We start from the raw sequence: 16,952 nt of genomic DNA, 5'->3' as shown, positions 1-16,952 counted from the left end.
CCTTTGGGAGAAGGGCGGTATAGAAATTTAAACAATAAATAAATAAATGTGAAGGGGTGGGCTTCAAAAATTTTAGCAATGGGTTCTCTGCCCGGTTGCTGGGTTGGCGTGGCCATGGTGGGCATGGCCTTGTCAGCCTCCTGCACTACAGGGTGTGCATGTGCGTTTTTGCCCTCCCCGGGCTCTAGAGGCTTTCCTTGAGCCCCCAGGAGGGCGAAAACAGCCTCCCCAGGCTCTGGAGTCCCTCTGGAGGCCAGAAACGAACCTGTTTCCAGCCTTCCCAAACTTCCGGTAGGCCCGTTTTTTCCCCTCCCTGAGCCTCTGCATGCGCCCTGCACTTACCTGCATCCAAAATGGGCCGCGTGGGGATTCTTGGGAGGGGACGGGTGGATAGGGCCAGCCAGGAGTGGGATATGGAGGTTCTCCTAACTGTGCAGAATCTTAGCTAGAGGTTCTTCCGAACCCCTGCGAACCCCCAGCAGCCCACCCCTGCCCTTCTACCCCCTGTTTCCGTACATCAAAGGGAAATCCAGAAATCTGCTTTTAAAATGAAATATGCTTATTGACAATAGTGACATTAAAACACTCCAGAGGGACCCGTGGCTGATCTTGAAACCGCCTGCCACTCTGCTATCCCCATTAATGTTGGGGTACACGAGTCTCCCTCAGTCAGCAGCCCCTCTCTTTATAGAATCTCTAGATGTACCTCTCCTTTTTTTTTTTTCAGTGTCAAGAGCCCAAGCCAGACCTCCCCTTCCTCCCAAGGGCCCAAGATGTCCACTGAAGATTACAAAAAGATGTGAGTATCTCAAAGGAAAGAGGTAGTAGGGCCAGCATCTGGGACAACCGGAAGCACAGATAAAAGATCCTTAAAACTCTAGCTGAGTTTTGAAGAAAGGATAGGGGACAAGAGTAGGAGAGAAGGTGAGAAAAGGGGAACAGAGGGGAGGAGGGCGGGAGAGGACAGGGAAGTAGGAAAGAGGAAGGAGAGGAGGGAGGAAGGAAGTAGGAGAGGAGGGAGGGAGAGGAAAGAGGAGAAGGTTTGTTGTGAAAGGAGGGAAAGAAAGGGTAGAAGAGAAACCCCAAATGTAATTAAAACCAGAGGTGGGTTTCAGCAGGTTCCGACCAGTTCTGGAGAACCGGTAGCAGAAATGTTGAGTAGTTCAGACAACCGGTAGTAAAAATTCTGACTGGCCCCGCCCCCATCTATTCTCTGCCTCCCGAGTTCCACCTGATTGGGAGGAAATGGGGATTTTGCAGTAACCTTCTCCTGGATTGGGGAGGGAATGGAGATTTTACATTATCCTTCCCCTGCCATGCCCACCAAGCCACACCACACCTACCAAGCCACGCCCACCAAGGCATGCCACGCCCACCAAGCCACACCCACAGAACCGGTAGTAAAAAATTGTTGAAACCCACCACTGATTAAAACGTCTTATTTTTATGCTTTCTTCAGAAAAAAATATATGTACACGCATGATTAATTATGGACAAGAGAATGTACATTTGCAACATGTGTATTAAGAAATAAAAATAAAAAACTTAAAAAAAACCCCTCTAGCTGAGTTTTAGAGTTTCTTTGTGGGTAATTGGGGGGGAAGAAAAATGTCACCTCCCACTTTCTCTTTTATCTGTGCTTCAGAGCTCCCTACAATGTTAAGCGTGAACTCTCACACCCAGGATACGGACAACCCTCCGTTTCTCCAGAGGAGCAGAAAAAGAGGTACCTTGACCATGTCTGGGTTTCTGGAGCCCTTGGTGTTCCCTGAGCTTGATGGTTTTTGGTGGCGAGACCCGTCTATCAGGGCAACCTGGTCTACCCAATTATGGGACTGCTTCCGCTTTTGCTTTTCAGCCCCAATCCAAGAACCTTTGTGGGCAGTTGCTTTGGTGGCAAACTATTTTTGTGTTGAATTTACATTTTAGCGACAAAAAAAAATATAAAGGGAGACTAGTATAGATCTGTTTCACGCTATTTAGCTCTTGTCAGCTAGCCATACCCTTTCTGGGATTCGAAACTGGGCTACTTGCGTATTAGGTAAGATGCATTAACCTCTAAGCCACGGGCTCTGAGCTTGATGGTTTTCTTGCAGGCATTTCTTTACCCAAGTAGGTAACATCATCATCAGTGTTAGAAAGGAATGGTGTTTGTAGAGAGGAGGGGGATGAGGTGAAGGTGGTGGTGGAGGAGGAGGAGGATGACGACTGTGGGATCCTTGGATTCTCTTAGCTTGGTGGTTTTCTCGCAGACATTTCATGACCAAACTAGGTAACCTCATCAGTTTCATTTATATCAGGGATGTAGTGATTCTGAATGAGGTGTAGAGCCCTCTCTTTTTATCTAACAATAAATGCATCCAGAGGTTCCACAGCTGGGAATGGAGAAAGCTACTCCCTAAGGCAGGGGTCTGCAAACTTGGCTCTTTTAAGACTTGTGGACTTCAGCCAGCAAAGCTGGCTGAGGAACTCTGGGAGTTGAAGTCCACAAGTCTTAAAAGAGCCAAGTTTGCAGACCCCTGCCCTAAGGAATCATATCCTTGGTCCAGCTAATTTAGTACTGTCAACATGCAAGGAATCGTCCACCAGTCCATCCGGAGAGTCCATTTTTGGTGTCTCTTTATTACATACAGAGCAGGGTGCATTCCCTCCTGTTACTTATAATAATAATAATAATAATAATATTTTTATTTATAGACCGCCCTTCTCCCAAAGGACTCAGGGCGGTGTACAGCCACAAATAAAATACAGAAAGAAAACAACAATACAAAACTAAAGACAACCCTTAAAAAACCTATTTAATTTGGCTACTTATAAATAAAAACATTCCTTCTAAAATTTACTAAAAAATTTAAAAACCCATAAATCAATTTAATAATATAAAATTTAAGCGAGTCCAGCAAGACGAAATAAGTAGGTTTTAAGTTCGCGGCGGAAGGTCCTAAGGTCAGGTATTTGTCTGAGTCCAAGGGGAAGCTCGTTCCATAGGGTAGGAGCCCCCACAGAGAAGGCCCTCCCCCTGGGGGCCGCCAGCCGACATTGCTTGGCTGACGGCACCCTGAGGAGCCCCTCTCTGTGAGAGCGCACCGGTCGTTGGGAGATAGACGTTGGCAGTAGACGGTCCCGTAAGTATCCCAGTCCTAAGCCATGGAGCGCTTTAAAGGTAGTAACTAACACCTTGATGCGCACCCAGAAGACAACAGGCAGCCAGTGCAGTCTGCGCAGGATAGGTGTTACATGGGAGCTCCGAACGGCTCCCTCAATAACCCGCGCAGCCGCATTCTGGACTAGCTGGAGTCTCCGGGTGCTATTCAAGGGGAGCCCCATATAGAGAGCATTGCAATATGCAATGATACTTATGATCTTCAACCGTTCCATCCTTCCTTCCCCGCCATTTCCTTCCCAAGTTGTCAATTATGTGCAAATTAGGTTAAAGGCAAGCAAAATTCAGTCTAGAAAGCTTGAGGGGTTTATAGTATGAACTCATGAACTTATGGATGGAACTATGTACTAAACTTCAGATAATGTGTTGGGTATCCCTTGGGGGTGGAGCTGAGTAACTAGAAGAGTTAGAGGAGCTAGAGCAAAAGTGAGTAGGGGAGGACCATTTTATTTTTCATTTTCTTCCTTTCGGCACCAACGACTCCCCCTTCCCGATTGCAAGCAGACGCTTTTAGCAGGAATCTAGATGAATTTCTTGAATCTGTTGAAATTCAGTTTAGAGTGACATTAAATTAATCCACAACTCATTGAACATCCCTATTGAACAGGTCGTGTTGTCCCCAAGGGATTTAAAGACGGAGTTAATCTTCTAACGTTAAACCAATCTTTGGCGTTGCCTTATTCTCAGTCTATTCTATTCAGGCTATTCTAGGGACGGAGTGGTTCAGTGGCTGAGCTTGTCGATCAAAAGGTCGGCAGTTCAGCGGTTCAAATCCCTAGCACCACGTGACGGGGTGAGCTCCCGTGACTTGTCCCAGCTTCTGCCAACCTAGCAGTTTGAAAGCACATAAAAAATGCAAGTAGAAAAATAGGGACCACCTTTGGTGGGAAGGTAACAGCGTTCCGTGCGCCTTTGGCATTGAGTCATGCCGGCCACATGACCACGGAGACGTCTTCGGACAGCGCTGGCTCTTCGGCTTTGAAACGGAGATGAGCACTGCCCCCTAGAGTCAGGAACGACTAGCACATAGGTGGGAGGGGAACCTTTACCTTTATTCTCAGTCTGGTTGAAGAGCAAATGGATAGAACATTCTTTCATTTGAAAAAATGACCTGCAAGTAAAAAGCTAGCAGATCATGGAAAAGAGGAGGAACCTCTTACTTAGGGATGATGCCAGAATAAAACCCGGGGTTTTTATGAGCCAGAGTGTTATCTCCTTTTTTGTCCCTTTTTTTGTAGGACAGAAGCCGCTAGTAGTGTCCTGAGGCGAACGGCTGGCAGGGAACGCTCCTATGTCCTTTCAGCTGCAAAGAAAAGTGGAGGGTAAGTTTAAAAACAGTACCATAATGCGAATGAAGGCCACTATACTGTATGTGTCCCAGGATGAAGTTGCAGCAGTGGTGGGATTCAAAATTTTTTTACTACTAGTTCTCTGGCCATGGCTTGATGGGCGTGGCATGGCTTGGTGGGCGTGGCATGGCTTGGTGGGCGTGGCTTGGTGGGCACGGCAGGGGAAGGATACTGCAAAATCACTATTCCCTCCCAATCAGCTGGGACTCAGGAGGCAGAGAATAGATGGGGGCGGGGCCAGCCAGAGGTGGTATTTATCGGTTCTCCGAACTACTCAAAATTTCTGCTACCGGTTCTCCAGAACTGGTCAGAACCTGCTGAAACCCACCTCTGAGTTGCAGGATTCAATCTGGGTCAGTCACTGGGACTAGAGGTTTTGTCTTCCGAGCTTCTGGACTTGTGCTGGACTCCCATCTTCAGGGAATTTCTCTCTAGCACAGTGTATGATGTTCTCTGTGTGGTATTGTATAGTGTCTGTTGTAAGTGGCTTTTTAGATGTTGATTGGGATGTGTTGATGGCTGGCTTTTAAGTTATTAGCTGTCATTTGCTTGTGCTGCCCAGCCTTCTAAGCACTTGAGAGTCTAGTGTTAAATCAGGACTCTTGTTGACTGACTGTTTCCCAGGTTTCAGTCACTTCCCTGGCTGTTTTTGTACCTCCTCATCCAACAATCTTAATAGCTGCAAAATTGAATGTGTATCCCTATTCATTACAATGTGAGGCTACCAATGAGTCTTTATCACAATCCAAGAAAATACAGACACAACAATACCACTACTACAGCTAAATACAATAGTAAAACATTTATATAGATGGTCCTCACTTAACAACCATTTATTCATCTAGCACTGATCAAGTGTATGTATGACCAGTTCTTGAGATTCTCGCCTGGCCATCACAGCATCTTCATAGTTATGTGATCCGAGCACTCGGGGACCAACTTACAATTATGACATCGTAGCATCCTGCGATCACGTGATTGCCATATGCAACCTTCACCGCAGCATCCAACAAGCAAATTCACTGGGGAAACCAGCAGAAAATCGCCTGTGGTGACCACATGAAATTGCTCTTAATCATTGTGTAGGATTCACTTAAGGATGGCAACCGGAAGTGCTGGAATTGCTGTTGCTAAGCCACGCAGTTATCATGCTGTATGACCACATCACTTAGTGACAATAATTCCAGGCTGAATTGCCGTTGTTAACCGAGGATTGTCTGTATAAGACTGGTAACTCTTAATTCCAGGGGCAATCTAGCAGAATTGAAAAACATTTAGAGACGTTATTCTGATGGGACTACAGGTAGTGCTGATAGAACAAGTCTCACAGCTGTAACAAGTATATACAATTCAGGGGTGAAATGCTCCCAGTTCGGACCGGATCGGCCGATCTGGTAGCGATGGTGACGGGTGGTTCAGAGAACCGGTAGCAAAAATCCCTCCCCTCCGCCCATGCCCAGCTGAGCTGCGCGATCATCAGAGCCTTTTTAAAAAAATTTAAAAGCATTTTTTTTTACAACCTATTCGGCCGATCTTTTAAAACCTATTCGGCCGTACTTTTAAAAGGTAAAAAAAAGGCTCTGACGATCCCAGCTGAGTTGCCTGATTGTTAGAGGCTTTTTTTTTTTACTTTTAAAAGCATTTTTTTACAACCTCTTTGGCTGAATAGGTTGTAAAAAAAATGCTTTTAAAAGTAAAAAAAAAATCACGTGCCACAGCTGATCACACACACCCCCGCGCGCTGTTCTACTTACCTCATGCCTCCTTTTGGTGTGCACTGCGCACGTGTACCTCGCATTGGGTGCATGGTGCGCATAGCGCATGCGCGCAAAGCATGCATGCACAGCCAGCAAACCAGTAGTAAACCGGTTCAGATTTCACCACTGATACAATTGTATACAATACAATTATATAATATTTGCAGATGTCGTTATGAAGAAAGCAGTAGCAAAGGACACGAGCTAGGGTGCTGACAAGGCCTATTCTTCATGGACAGCATAGCAGTTCATAGCAGATCTGGAAGTTCCATGTTGAGGAAAGTTATTAGCAACAAAGAAGAGCAAAGATTTTGTGAGATGAAGTTCAGCTATAGCAAAACTGGACAGGAAACTTAGAATTGAAAAGCTGCAGTTTTTATAGCAAGACGCATGTATTTGTAAATGGATTCTATTCTATTAAATAACTTTAATTTGCAAAAGAATGAAACTTAGAATAGGAAAGCTGCAGTTTTTATAGCAAGACGCATGTATTTGTAAAGGGATTCTATTCTGTTAAATAACTTTAATTCACAAAACAATGAATGTACTCTTCAAGGGAGACCCTGATCTTTTGAACCCAAAGGAGTTTTAATTTTTTTAATATGTAATCACAATCTTGTCTGTTTGCAGAAGTCCAGTGCAAGAGGTACCAGCCATTGTGGCTAAAAAGTGAGTAAGACTGTAGTCCTTGCCAGTGTGAGCAGAAATGTCTTCTATTCTAACAATACAGAGGTGAGAAGAACTATGTATTCTATTTGAAAGGTGTTTTCTTTTCTTGAAAGGGTTGACGTACCAGTTGACTTCGGTCCACGATCCAGAAGTCAGACTGTACCTGCCTCAGCATGGTTTAACAGTCGTGGGAGAAGGTAAATAAACCATTACTCTTATTGTTGTGATTCTTATTATGATCTACCATCGCGATCGTTATTTGCTTCATCTAGTATTTATACTTATCACGTATAAAGTACATCTAGAGGTCAAACACAACCCTGATGCGGCCCTCAGTGAAATTGAGTTTGACACCCCTGCCTTAAAACATATGCATCCAACAACTTTGCACTATGACATGCAATGGATTTAAACTTCGGCTTCCCTTGACTAAGATTCATCTTTCTCAGTTGGATTAGTAAATGCAGAGTGGCGTGGTGGCCTAGTGGTAAAGATGTTTGCCTCCCACTTGGAAGGTTAAGAGTTCAATCCTTGGTAGCGGCAGATGTTTGCCCTACGACGCAAAAGAAACCTATCTGCTGTGAGCTCTGTATAGCATCAGGAAGGGCATCTGGCCAGTAAACGCTCAGCTCCATCCAATCACCCTGCCTTTCCCCTGGAGGAAGGGATTACAAGGTCATAAAAGGGGAATTTAGTTGGATTAGTAATTCCATGGTTAGTAGAGGAATCCACAAGATGCAAACTAACCAGACTGTTTTGGGTTTGTTGACAAGCACCAATGGAGAAAGAAGAACCTCAGAGTCTCCCCAGAATGAATCAAGGCTGGCCAATATTTCTGTGAGAACAAGGTTAGTATACTCTGCAGTCCCTACCCCCACCCCGCCACTAATATGGCAATCAACCTGGCTGAAACCCATTCATTTGTATTGAAATTTCTTTTAAACGAGAAAAGAATTTTGAAAGAATTTTATGGACAAGTAGTCAGTGTGACGGCATAATAACACTGTTATTGACAACTTAAGTGTACATTACCATCCATCAAGTAAAAGAATGTGTTGATTAAAGTAGCAATTAAGCTTGCAGGTGTAAACTTCAATTTCAAAGTGCTAGTACGATCAGGTTGTAGCCACTGTAAATTACAAAAAGCTATATCTCCTATGTTCAGATTCATATTACATTAAGGAAACATCCAATCACAAAGTTTCCATAGAGATGAGGAAATCCTCTCTAGAGCAGGGGTCTCCAGCGTTGCCAACTTTAAGTCTGGCGGACTTCAACTCCCAGAATTCCCCAGCCAGCTTTCTTGGGGATTCTGGGAGTTGAAGTCCGCCAGACTTAAAGTTGGCAACGTTGGAGACCCCTGCTCTAGAGGCTCTCCAGAGGTTGCTGAACTACATCTCCCAGCATCCTTCACTTATCTTGCTGATTGGGGCTGATTGAAATTGTACTTTAAGCAATATCTGTGGAAGGTTCCCAGATTTCCATTTAGCAAATGCACAAGGTAGCTGAATCAAAATGTCAGGCTCAAAGAAAAATAGGTTCAGATGAATTCAAGGCAGATAAGTTTTATAGCTCAGGACCATCCCTCGGAATTGACGTCAAAGCCAATCAATACGACGATCAAAAAAATGGGAAGGCCACACTTGGAATACTGCATTCCGTTTTGGTCGCCACGATGTAAAAAAGATGCTGAGACTCTAGAAAGAGTGCAGAGAAGAGCAACAAAGATGATTAGGGGACTGGAGGTGAAAACATATGAAGAACGGTTGCCGGAATTGGGTATGTCTAGTTTAATGAAAAGAAGGACTCGGGGAGATATCATAGCAGTGTTCCAATATCTCAGGGGCTGCCCCAAAGAAGAGGGAGTCAAGCTATCCTCCAAAGCACCTGAGGGCAGGACAAGAAGCAATGGGTGGAAACCAATCAAGGAGAGAAGCAACTTAGAACTAAGGAGAAATTTCCTGACAGTTAGAACAATTAATCAGTGGAACAACTTGCCTCCAGAAATTGTCAATGCTCCAACACTGGAAGTTTTGAAGAAGATGTTGGATAACCATTTGTCTGAAGTGGTGTAGGGTTTTCCTGCCTAAGCAGGGGGTTGGACTAGAAGACCTCCAAAGTCCCTTCCAACTCTATTCTTCTATTCTATTCTATTCTGTTCTGTTCTGTTCTGTTCTGTTCTAAATAGAAGTAATACTTACATATCATAGCAACCTTTACCTACTAATAACTTGAACTCCACATTAAAGGTTTGTTTTTCTCTTTGCTTTTGTAGTGTTGATACAACCACCAGCAGAAATGTGGCCTCCAAACCCTACCTTGAAACTTCATTCAACTATTCCATATCTGTGGAGAGCAGGTAATGTCCATGACAAACCCCAGATAAGGTATCTTAGATTTGCTGGTTTATTTAGGGAATTTTCAAGCTGCTTGTGTATTTTAAGTAAGATGTTCTTTACCTTTCTTTTGGTTAAACTGGGAGCATGTTCAAATACAGGGTTTGCTTTTTTTTGGATCAACTGATTAGTTGCAACAGTAATTGACTGACTGGCTTGTCACCCAAAACTGTTACTGCGGGCTGAAAAAGACTGGGCCAAAGTCACCCAGCCAGCTTTCGTGGCTTAAGGCAGGACTAGAACTCCCAAGCTCCTAGTTTTTAGCTTGGTGCCTTAACCATTAGACCAACTGGTTCTCATTCCTTAGCATCTTCATACTATCACATCTTCAATTTCTCAGTAAGATTATTTTAGACAACCTCCATGATTTATTCAACCATAATTTGTTTTCCTTTTCCAGGAACAAGTCAGATGAGAAGTATGAAACGAGTTCTGGACATGATTCTCTCCCCAGGATCCCTACTTCTCCAAAGAGAAGGTAAAATCCACAGGAGTCCGAACTATTCTCTAGAGCTCTAAAGGACAAGAAGCAATGGATGGAAGCCAGGGGTGAAATGCTCCCAGTTCAGACTGGATCGCCTGATCCTGCAGCGATGGCAGCGGGTGGTTCGGAGAACCGGTAGCAAAAATCCCTGCCCCCACCCCATGCCCAGCTGAGCCACACGATCATCAGAGGTTTTTGGTTTTTTTTTACTTTTAAAAGCATTTTTTCTTTGGCTGAAAAAATGCTTTTAAAAGTAAAAAAAAAGCCTCTGATGATCGCGCAGCTCAGCTGGGATCGTCAGAACCCTTTAAAAACATTTTTTTACAACCTCTTCAACTTGAAGAGGTTGTAGAAAAATGCTTTTAAAAGGCTCCTCTGGTGATCCCAGCTGAGTTGGCCAATCATCAGAGGCATTTAAAAGCATTTTTTACAACCTCTTTGGCCGAAGAGGTTGTAGAAAAAATGCTTTTAAAAGTAAAAAAAAAAAAGTTGGCCATGCCCACCCAAGCACATTAACCACCCCCCACCAAGCCACGCCCACAGAACTGGTAGTAACAAATTTTAGACTGGACAACCATTTAACTAGGATGGCGTAAGATCTCCTTCCTTGGGCAGGGAGTTGGAATAGAAGACCTCCAAGGTCACTTCCAGACCTATGATTCTAAGTCACCAGAGTGAACTGTTACAATCATTTCTTTTTTATATATAAAATAGCTGATAACCCGGCGTTGCCCAGGTATTTATTGATCCTAATCCTGTATTAGACAAGAAAAGAACTAGCTCAACCACTGTGGTGAGAATTAGAGACCTAATTGCCCTGGCCAACAGCCTGGGAAAAATTCTACAGGGAACAGCCTTGGAGGTGATTATCTCCATTAGCAGGCATTTCCCCTGACAACTTGCCCTCTTTTGCTTGAGATCCTAGATTTTTTTTTTTAAGAACCAACCCCCCTTACCAGAGGGAGCCCCCTTGTGGAGTACTGTGAAGCTGTTACCATGGCAACTCCACTATGCTGTACAGTAGAATCCGTTTTAAGGCACAACAGGCTGTATCTTAACAGAACTTGAATCCAAAATGCACAGTATCACCATCAAAAATACTGTGATTTGACACTATAGATACAATTCATTCCTTTTCATTTCAGCAGCCCAGGCATTCCAGAGTTATGCTGGAACACGCACCCACACACACACACACCGAGGGATGTTAGGGGTGTCTTACCCTGACAGTATTTCTTTCCAGAGTCATCTGTGAACCAAGTTTGGTTGAAATTGCTCAAGGCGTTCCAGAGTTATGCTGGAACATACATACACACACACACACACACACACACACAGTGCCATTTTTATAAATATAGACTAAGGAGAAAAGGAGTAACTTGGCAGCTTTTGAAGCCTCAATTATGAACATGAGATGTTTTGAATGCCCTATGAAACAGACTATAGATGGCAAGGTCAGGACAGGACATTGGTGGGACTTCTACTGCTCACTGAAGAATGTGCGATGAATTCATTTGGAGTTTTCTGAATTTCAAGGCTAGCAACAGGTGTCTGAATGCCATGCACATAAAATGGGCGAGACTTCCATTATGCAGTGATAGGCTGATGTCTTTCCTATTTTGATGCCCCTCCCCCTTCTCTGTGGACACCCCAACCAACAATGGTGAGGCTAGTTATTGGCCAGCTGAGGGTTTAGGAAGGAAGTAGAAAGGATGAAGAAATGTTGTCTTTATTTTTTAAATGTAACTTTATTGTTTTATCAATGTATAAAATACAAAGAAAAATAAAAAAAGCAAATTAAGGGAAGGAAAAAGAAAGAAAATATGAGGTATAATGGAAGAAAGGAAAAACAATGTTAACTTCTGACTCTTTTTAGCACAGTACAAGGTAATATTACAACCTCAACTTTTCACTTTTACACATTTGTATATATCACTACTCATTTCTATAACAACGAATCTATCTAATTGGCAAAACCAAAGTCAAAGTTTCTTTTTTTTTTTCATCACAAGCACAAAATCCAGAAGTGATGTCTAATTTTTTTTAAAAAAACATAAATATATTCTCCTCTTTAAATAGAAGAATCGATTTAACCATTGTGGCTTTGTCTTCTTTGCGGTTGAAAAAAAAAATGTATTTCTATTTGCACTTAATAAGCTTTATAAATGATCACCATGTCTATTAATAGAATTCACTGTATCCTTTCAGCTTCTTTAACCTTGAAGGGAACAAAATGCATTCATTTTAAAACACTAAGCTTTTCTTTAAAAACATTTCTAAAATTAAAACATTCTAATACATGTTTTCTAACGTCACTTGTTTTTTAACCGCAGTGAGAAGAATGAAATGCAGAGTCACACGTTTTTTGACAAGTAAGCGCTTTTCCAAACAATGCTTTTGTTTGATTGTTAGCGATGTGCAAAAGGTTTTGTGCTATAGCCCTTTTGAAAATGAAGGTTCATTAAATTGAAGGCAGTTTGAAGCAAATATTTTTTTTGCAGGAATGTTGAGTGCCAAATGGGAAAGAACCATGTTTTTTTGATGCTGACCCCACAAATAAAACTATGGTTGCTTCTTTGGGAAAATGGGAAAGAAAGAAAGAAAGAAAGAAAGAAAGAAAGAAAGAAAGAAAGAAAGAAAGAAGGAAGGAAGGAAGGAAGGAAGGAAGGAAGGAGGGAAAGAAAGAAAGAAAGAAAGAAAGAAAGAAAGAAAGAAAGGAGGGGCCTCTGTGGCTCAGATTGGTAAGACAGTCTGTTATTAACACAGCTGCCTGCAATTACTGCAGGTTCTAGTCCCACCAGGCCCAAGGTTGACTCAGCCTTCCATCCTTTATAAGGTAGGTAAAATGAGGACCCAGATTGTTGGGGGCAATAAGTTGACTTTGTATATAAATATACAAATAGGATGAAGACTATTGCTAACATAGTGTAAACCACCCTGAGTCTTCGGAGAAGGGTGGGATATAAATGCAAATAAAAAAAAAAAGGAAGGAAGGAAGGAAGGAGAGAGAGAGAGAGAGAGAGAGAGAGAGAATGTTCAATTACCATCTCCCACACCAGTTTATATAGTTTTTATTTTTTACTATTGTAAGTTACCTTGAAATGTTGTCCCCAATTTGGGTCTGAGCCTGGTGCCAAAGCCAATGATGGACGCCAGACACGAGGTGCAGGTTTTCTGATTGCTTTTTATTGGGGTACCCCAAGGAAAAGGGCTCCTGGCCAAAATGCCATGAACCAAAAACAAAGGATTAAGAAAGCTTTATACATTTTCACTAAAAGAGAAGGCGGGACAAGGTGAGATAATAACAAATATTATCTAATAAACATTTTAGTAATAATTCTACAATTTGTTCTATTGGTCTCTAGCTGTCCTTATTCCAAAATATTAGCTAATGAATGCTCCAGGGGTTATCTAAAACACATTTAATTGGCTGCAGGGCATCTGTATTCTAATTTTTGATGAGCCCTGCAAGTTGTCTAACTGTTGTTACTTTTATCAGTTTTCTAACTACCCAGAATTGTTACAAGATTTACACATGCGTATTTCCTGCAGATAAACATTTTTTGTTTTTGCCAGACAGACTCTTACAGTCTTCCTGATTTACTTTCAAGTGTGTATCATAACCTGGCTTTATTTTAGTATACAGCCCATCGAAGTAAGATGGGTGGTCAATAAATTTTACGAACAAACAAACAAATAAAAATGAGAAACAGGATCTTCATGGTAGACAATCATTTTTTTTCCAACAGATCTGCCCTGGAGCACAAACATGAAGTTTCCAATGGAGAAAAAAAACTTAAGGATCCAGACTCAAAAGCGGCAGAATTCTACCATCATCAGCCAACCGCAGAAAAGTAAGAATTCAGGGAGATTCTCAGCATTCAGAAAACCAAGATTATTCCACAAGAATAATTCCAAGTAACACAGATAAGATAATCCTTGCCTTAGTCCCAACAAGCAGGTCCGTTAAATATTTCTTTTGAATTTTTCAAAGTTCTTGGAGGCAGAACAAACACAGGGGTGTTAGAACTGATGGCCTTGCTAGCCGAGGATAATGGGACCTGTAGGCCCAGAAAATTGACCAGCACTGGCTTGGAGGAACGGTGCTATAAATAATTCCTCAAAAATCAATGACATCCTTGCTTTACGGGAACAACAAAGCATAAAACAAATATATTTAGCATAGGGCTTATGATTCCGTGGAAACATATCCAAAAAAGGTGATTTCATTGACTGCGCATTTTAATTAATCTTCCTGTTTAGTTTTCAAAAGTAAGAATGGTTTCTCTATACAGAGGCTTACAAACTAATACACACACCCAGATAGAGAGAGGCACCCAGAGAGAGATGCAGAGAGAGAGAGAGAGAGAGACAGAGACACACAGAAGCACAGAGAGATACACAGAGAGAGGCAGAGAGAGACAGACAAAAAGAGAGAGAGAATTAAGAGAGAGACAGAGAGACAGGGGAAGAGAGAGAGAGAGAGAGAGACAGAGAGACAGAAAGAGAGAGAAGGAGAGACAGAAAGAGACAGAGAGAGACAGAGAGACAAAAGAGAGAGAGATTGAGAGATGGAGGGAGAGGGAGAGAGAGATACAGAGAGAGAGAGAGGGAGGGGGGGAGAAAGACAGAGACAGAGAGACACAGAGAGAAAGAGAGACAGAAATAGAGAAACAGAGACACATACACACAGAGAGAGGCAGAGAGAGAGAGAGAAAGAGAGAGAGAGAGACAAAAAGAGAGAGAGAGAAACAGAGAGAGAAAGAAAGAAAGAGACACAGAAACAGAGAGAGAGGCCAAGAGAGAAAACAAACAAACAGAGAAACAGAGAAACGGAGAGAGACAGAGAGAGAGAGAGAGAGAGAGGGAGACAGAAGGGATGAGGAGGGGGGGAAAAGCAACCAAACTCAGGTTTTCTTCAATTTATTTATTTATTTTATTTATTTATTTATTTTATTTTATTTTATTTATTTAATTTATATACCGCCCTTCTCCCGAAGGACTCAGGGCGGTTTACAGCCAAATAAAAACAAATATCACAAACAATGACACGTCCAATTCTTCATCTGTACTGAACAATCTCTTTCTGCCTTCCTTTTTCACCAGGGAAAACACTGATGTATCTCCAGGAATGGGGTACAGGGCATCCCCTCACCTGGACAACGACGAGGGTTTTGACTCAAAAAGGTACGGAGGAGAAAGGGGACAAATATCCGAGGACCCTGCCACTAGCATGTTTCCTAAAAGATTTGTATTGCAAGCCCTCGATTTAACGACCACAATCGAGCCCAAAATTTCCATTGCTAAGCAAGGCCGTTGTTCAGAGAGCTTTGCCCCATTTTACAACCTCTTTGCCACGGTTGTTAAGCAAATCACTTGCAGCTGTTAAGCGAAACATGCAGTCACTCAGCAAATCTGGCTTCCCACATTGTTTTTGTTGGAAACTGGATTGGAAGGTTACGAATGGCGATTGCATGACGCCAGGATAGTGCAACCGTCATAAGTACATGCCAGTTGCCAAGCGAATTTTGATCACGTGACCGTGAAGACACTACAGCGGTTGTAAGTGTGAAAACTGGTCATAAGTCAATTGTTTTCAGTGCCGTTGTAACTTTAAACCATCATGAAATGCATGCTTGCAAGTCAAGGGCTACCAGTAATGGGTTTCAAATTTTTTTACTACCGGTTCTGGGGGTGTGGCTTGGTGAGCGTGGCAGGTGGAGGATACTGTAAAATCTCCATTGCCTCCCCACTCCAGGGGAAGGTTACTGCAAAATCTCCATTTCCTCCCAATCAGCTGGGACTTGGGAGGCAGAGAATAGATGGCGATGGAGCCAGTCAGAATTTTTTACTACCGGTCCTCCGAACTACTCAGAATTTTCACTACTGGTTCTCCAGAACTGGTCAGAACCTGCTGAAACCCACCTCTGAAGGGCTACCTGTAACACCTTGATAAACATGCCCGTCATTCCATTTGGAATGAATCCCAGAAGGCTACAAGGTAAAAAAAAAGAAAATAATAATAATGTATGACTTTTTGTGGCAGTTTAATGTTTCGCATTAATTTATGAGTGTAAATGAAAAAGCATAAAAATCTCCAATAAAATTGGAGGAAAAGGCTTGGGAACATATTCCGCAAAGTTTTTGAGGAACAGATTTGCCAATATTCTTATTTTTGTGGAGTCCTTTGTGCTCTCAGAGCTTGGTGGTTTTCATGCAGACCTTTCATTACCAAACTAGGTAACACCATCAGCACTGGTCTGATTAGCTAGGTGAGCATCAAGGACTCCGCAGTTCAACCCTGAGTTACAAATATTCTCTTCTATGGGGGGTGTTTTTTTTTTTCTTTTCAGATCTGAGCTACAGCCTGGGGAAAGTAATCTGAGCACCACTGGAGTCCAGTGTGAACTTCTAAGTATTCCCAAGAGGGAGGAATCAGATGTGGATATTTCCAGGTGAACTTTGGATTCAGTTAAAAAAGAAAAGAAAAAGAAACTGACTTGGGAATAGCAAAATGTTGTGTACAACAGATAAAGTTTTTTTAAAAAATTTATTTACATTTATATCCCGCCCTTCTCCGAAGACTCAGGGCGGCTTACATTGTGTAAGGCAATAGTCTCATCCTATTTGTATATTTATATACAAAGTCAACTTATTGCCCCCCCCCAACAATCTGGGTCCTCATTTTACCTACCTTATAAAGGATGGAAGGCTGAGTCAACCTTGGGCCTGGTGGGACTCGAGCCTGCAGTAATTGCAGGCAGCTGCTGTTAATAACAGGCTATCTTTAGGGACTAGCCTAAATATTATTTTAATTTGATATTTTAGTTTAACTTAGTTTTGATTGAATTTTAAACTGTATTAATCTATTTATAATTTTATAGTTTAGGGTTTTATATCGGTCGTTTGACCGTTTTTAGTTTTAAATTGGCCGGTTAAATATTTCATTTTAAATGTATTTTAAATTTATTGTGTACCTATGCGTTTTAATAAGGCTGTACACCGCCCTGAGTCCTTCGGGAGAAGGGCGGTCTAGAAATCTAATTAATAAAATAAAAATAATAAAATGAATAAAATCTTACAGCCTGAGCCACCCACGGTGGGTCAGGCTGTTTGCAGCAAAGTTTGCAGCAA

At 42.3% G+C, this 16,952-nt stretch overlaps 1 protein-coding gene across 2 annotated transcripts in view; it reads left to right on the top strand.

Moving 5' to 3' along the window:
• The window catches only part of ZNF185 (zinc finger protein 185 with LIM domain), an 80,746-nt gene that overhangs the window by 41,522 nt on the left and 22,272 nt on the right, over nt 1-16,952 (top strand). The window contains exons 7-18 of one of the 2 annotated variants that reach the window (XM_058196585.1): nt 728-799; nt 1,646-1,726; nt 4,402-4,485; nt 6,900-6,938; nt 7,052-7,135; nt 7,712-7,786; nt 9,214-9,297; nt 9,735-9,812; nt 12,152-12,190; nt 13,568-13,672; nt 14,925-15,005; nt 16,172-16,273. In XM_058196585.1, the coding sequence (XP_058052568.1) occupies nt 728-799; nt 1,646-1,726; nt 4,402-4,485; nt 6,900-6,938; nt 7,052-7,135; nt 7,712-7,786; nt 9,214-9,297; nt 9,735-9,812; nt 12,152-12,190; nt 13,568-13,672; nt 14,925-15,005; nt 16,172-16,273 (924 nt within the window). The remainder of the gene's footprint in view (nt 1-727; nt 800-1,645; nt 1,727-4,401; nt 4,486-6,899; nt 6,939-7,051; nt 7,136-7,711; nt 7,787-9,213; nt 9,298-9,734; nt 9,813-12,151; nt 12,191-13,567; nt 13,673-14,924; nt 15,006-16,171; nt 16,274-16,952) is intronic. The other variant, XM_058196586.1, reaches the window with a different exon arrangement.

This window comes from Ahaetulla prasina, chromosome 11, assembly GCF_028640845.1.
Source record: "Ahaetulla prasina isolate Xishuangbanna chromosome 11, ASM2864084v1, whole genome shotgun sequence".
Taxonomy (NCBI): Eukaryota; Metazoa; Chordata; class Lepidosauria; order Squamata; family Colubridae; genus Ahaetulla; species Ahaetulla prasina.
Note: the sequence above shows the minus strand (reverse complement) of the source record. Positions and strands in the feature narration are given on the sequence as shown.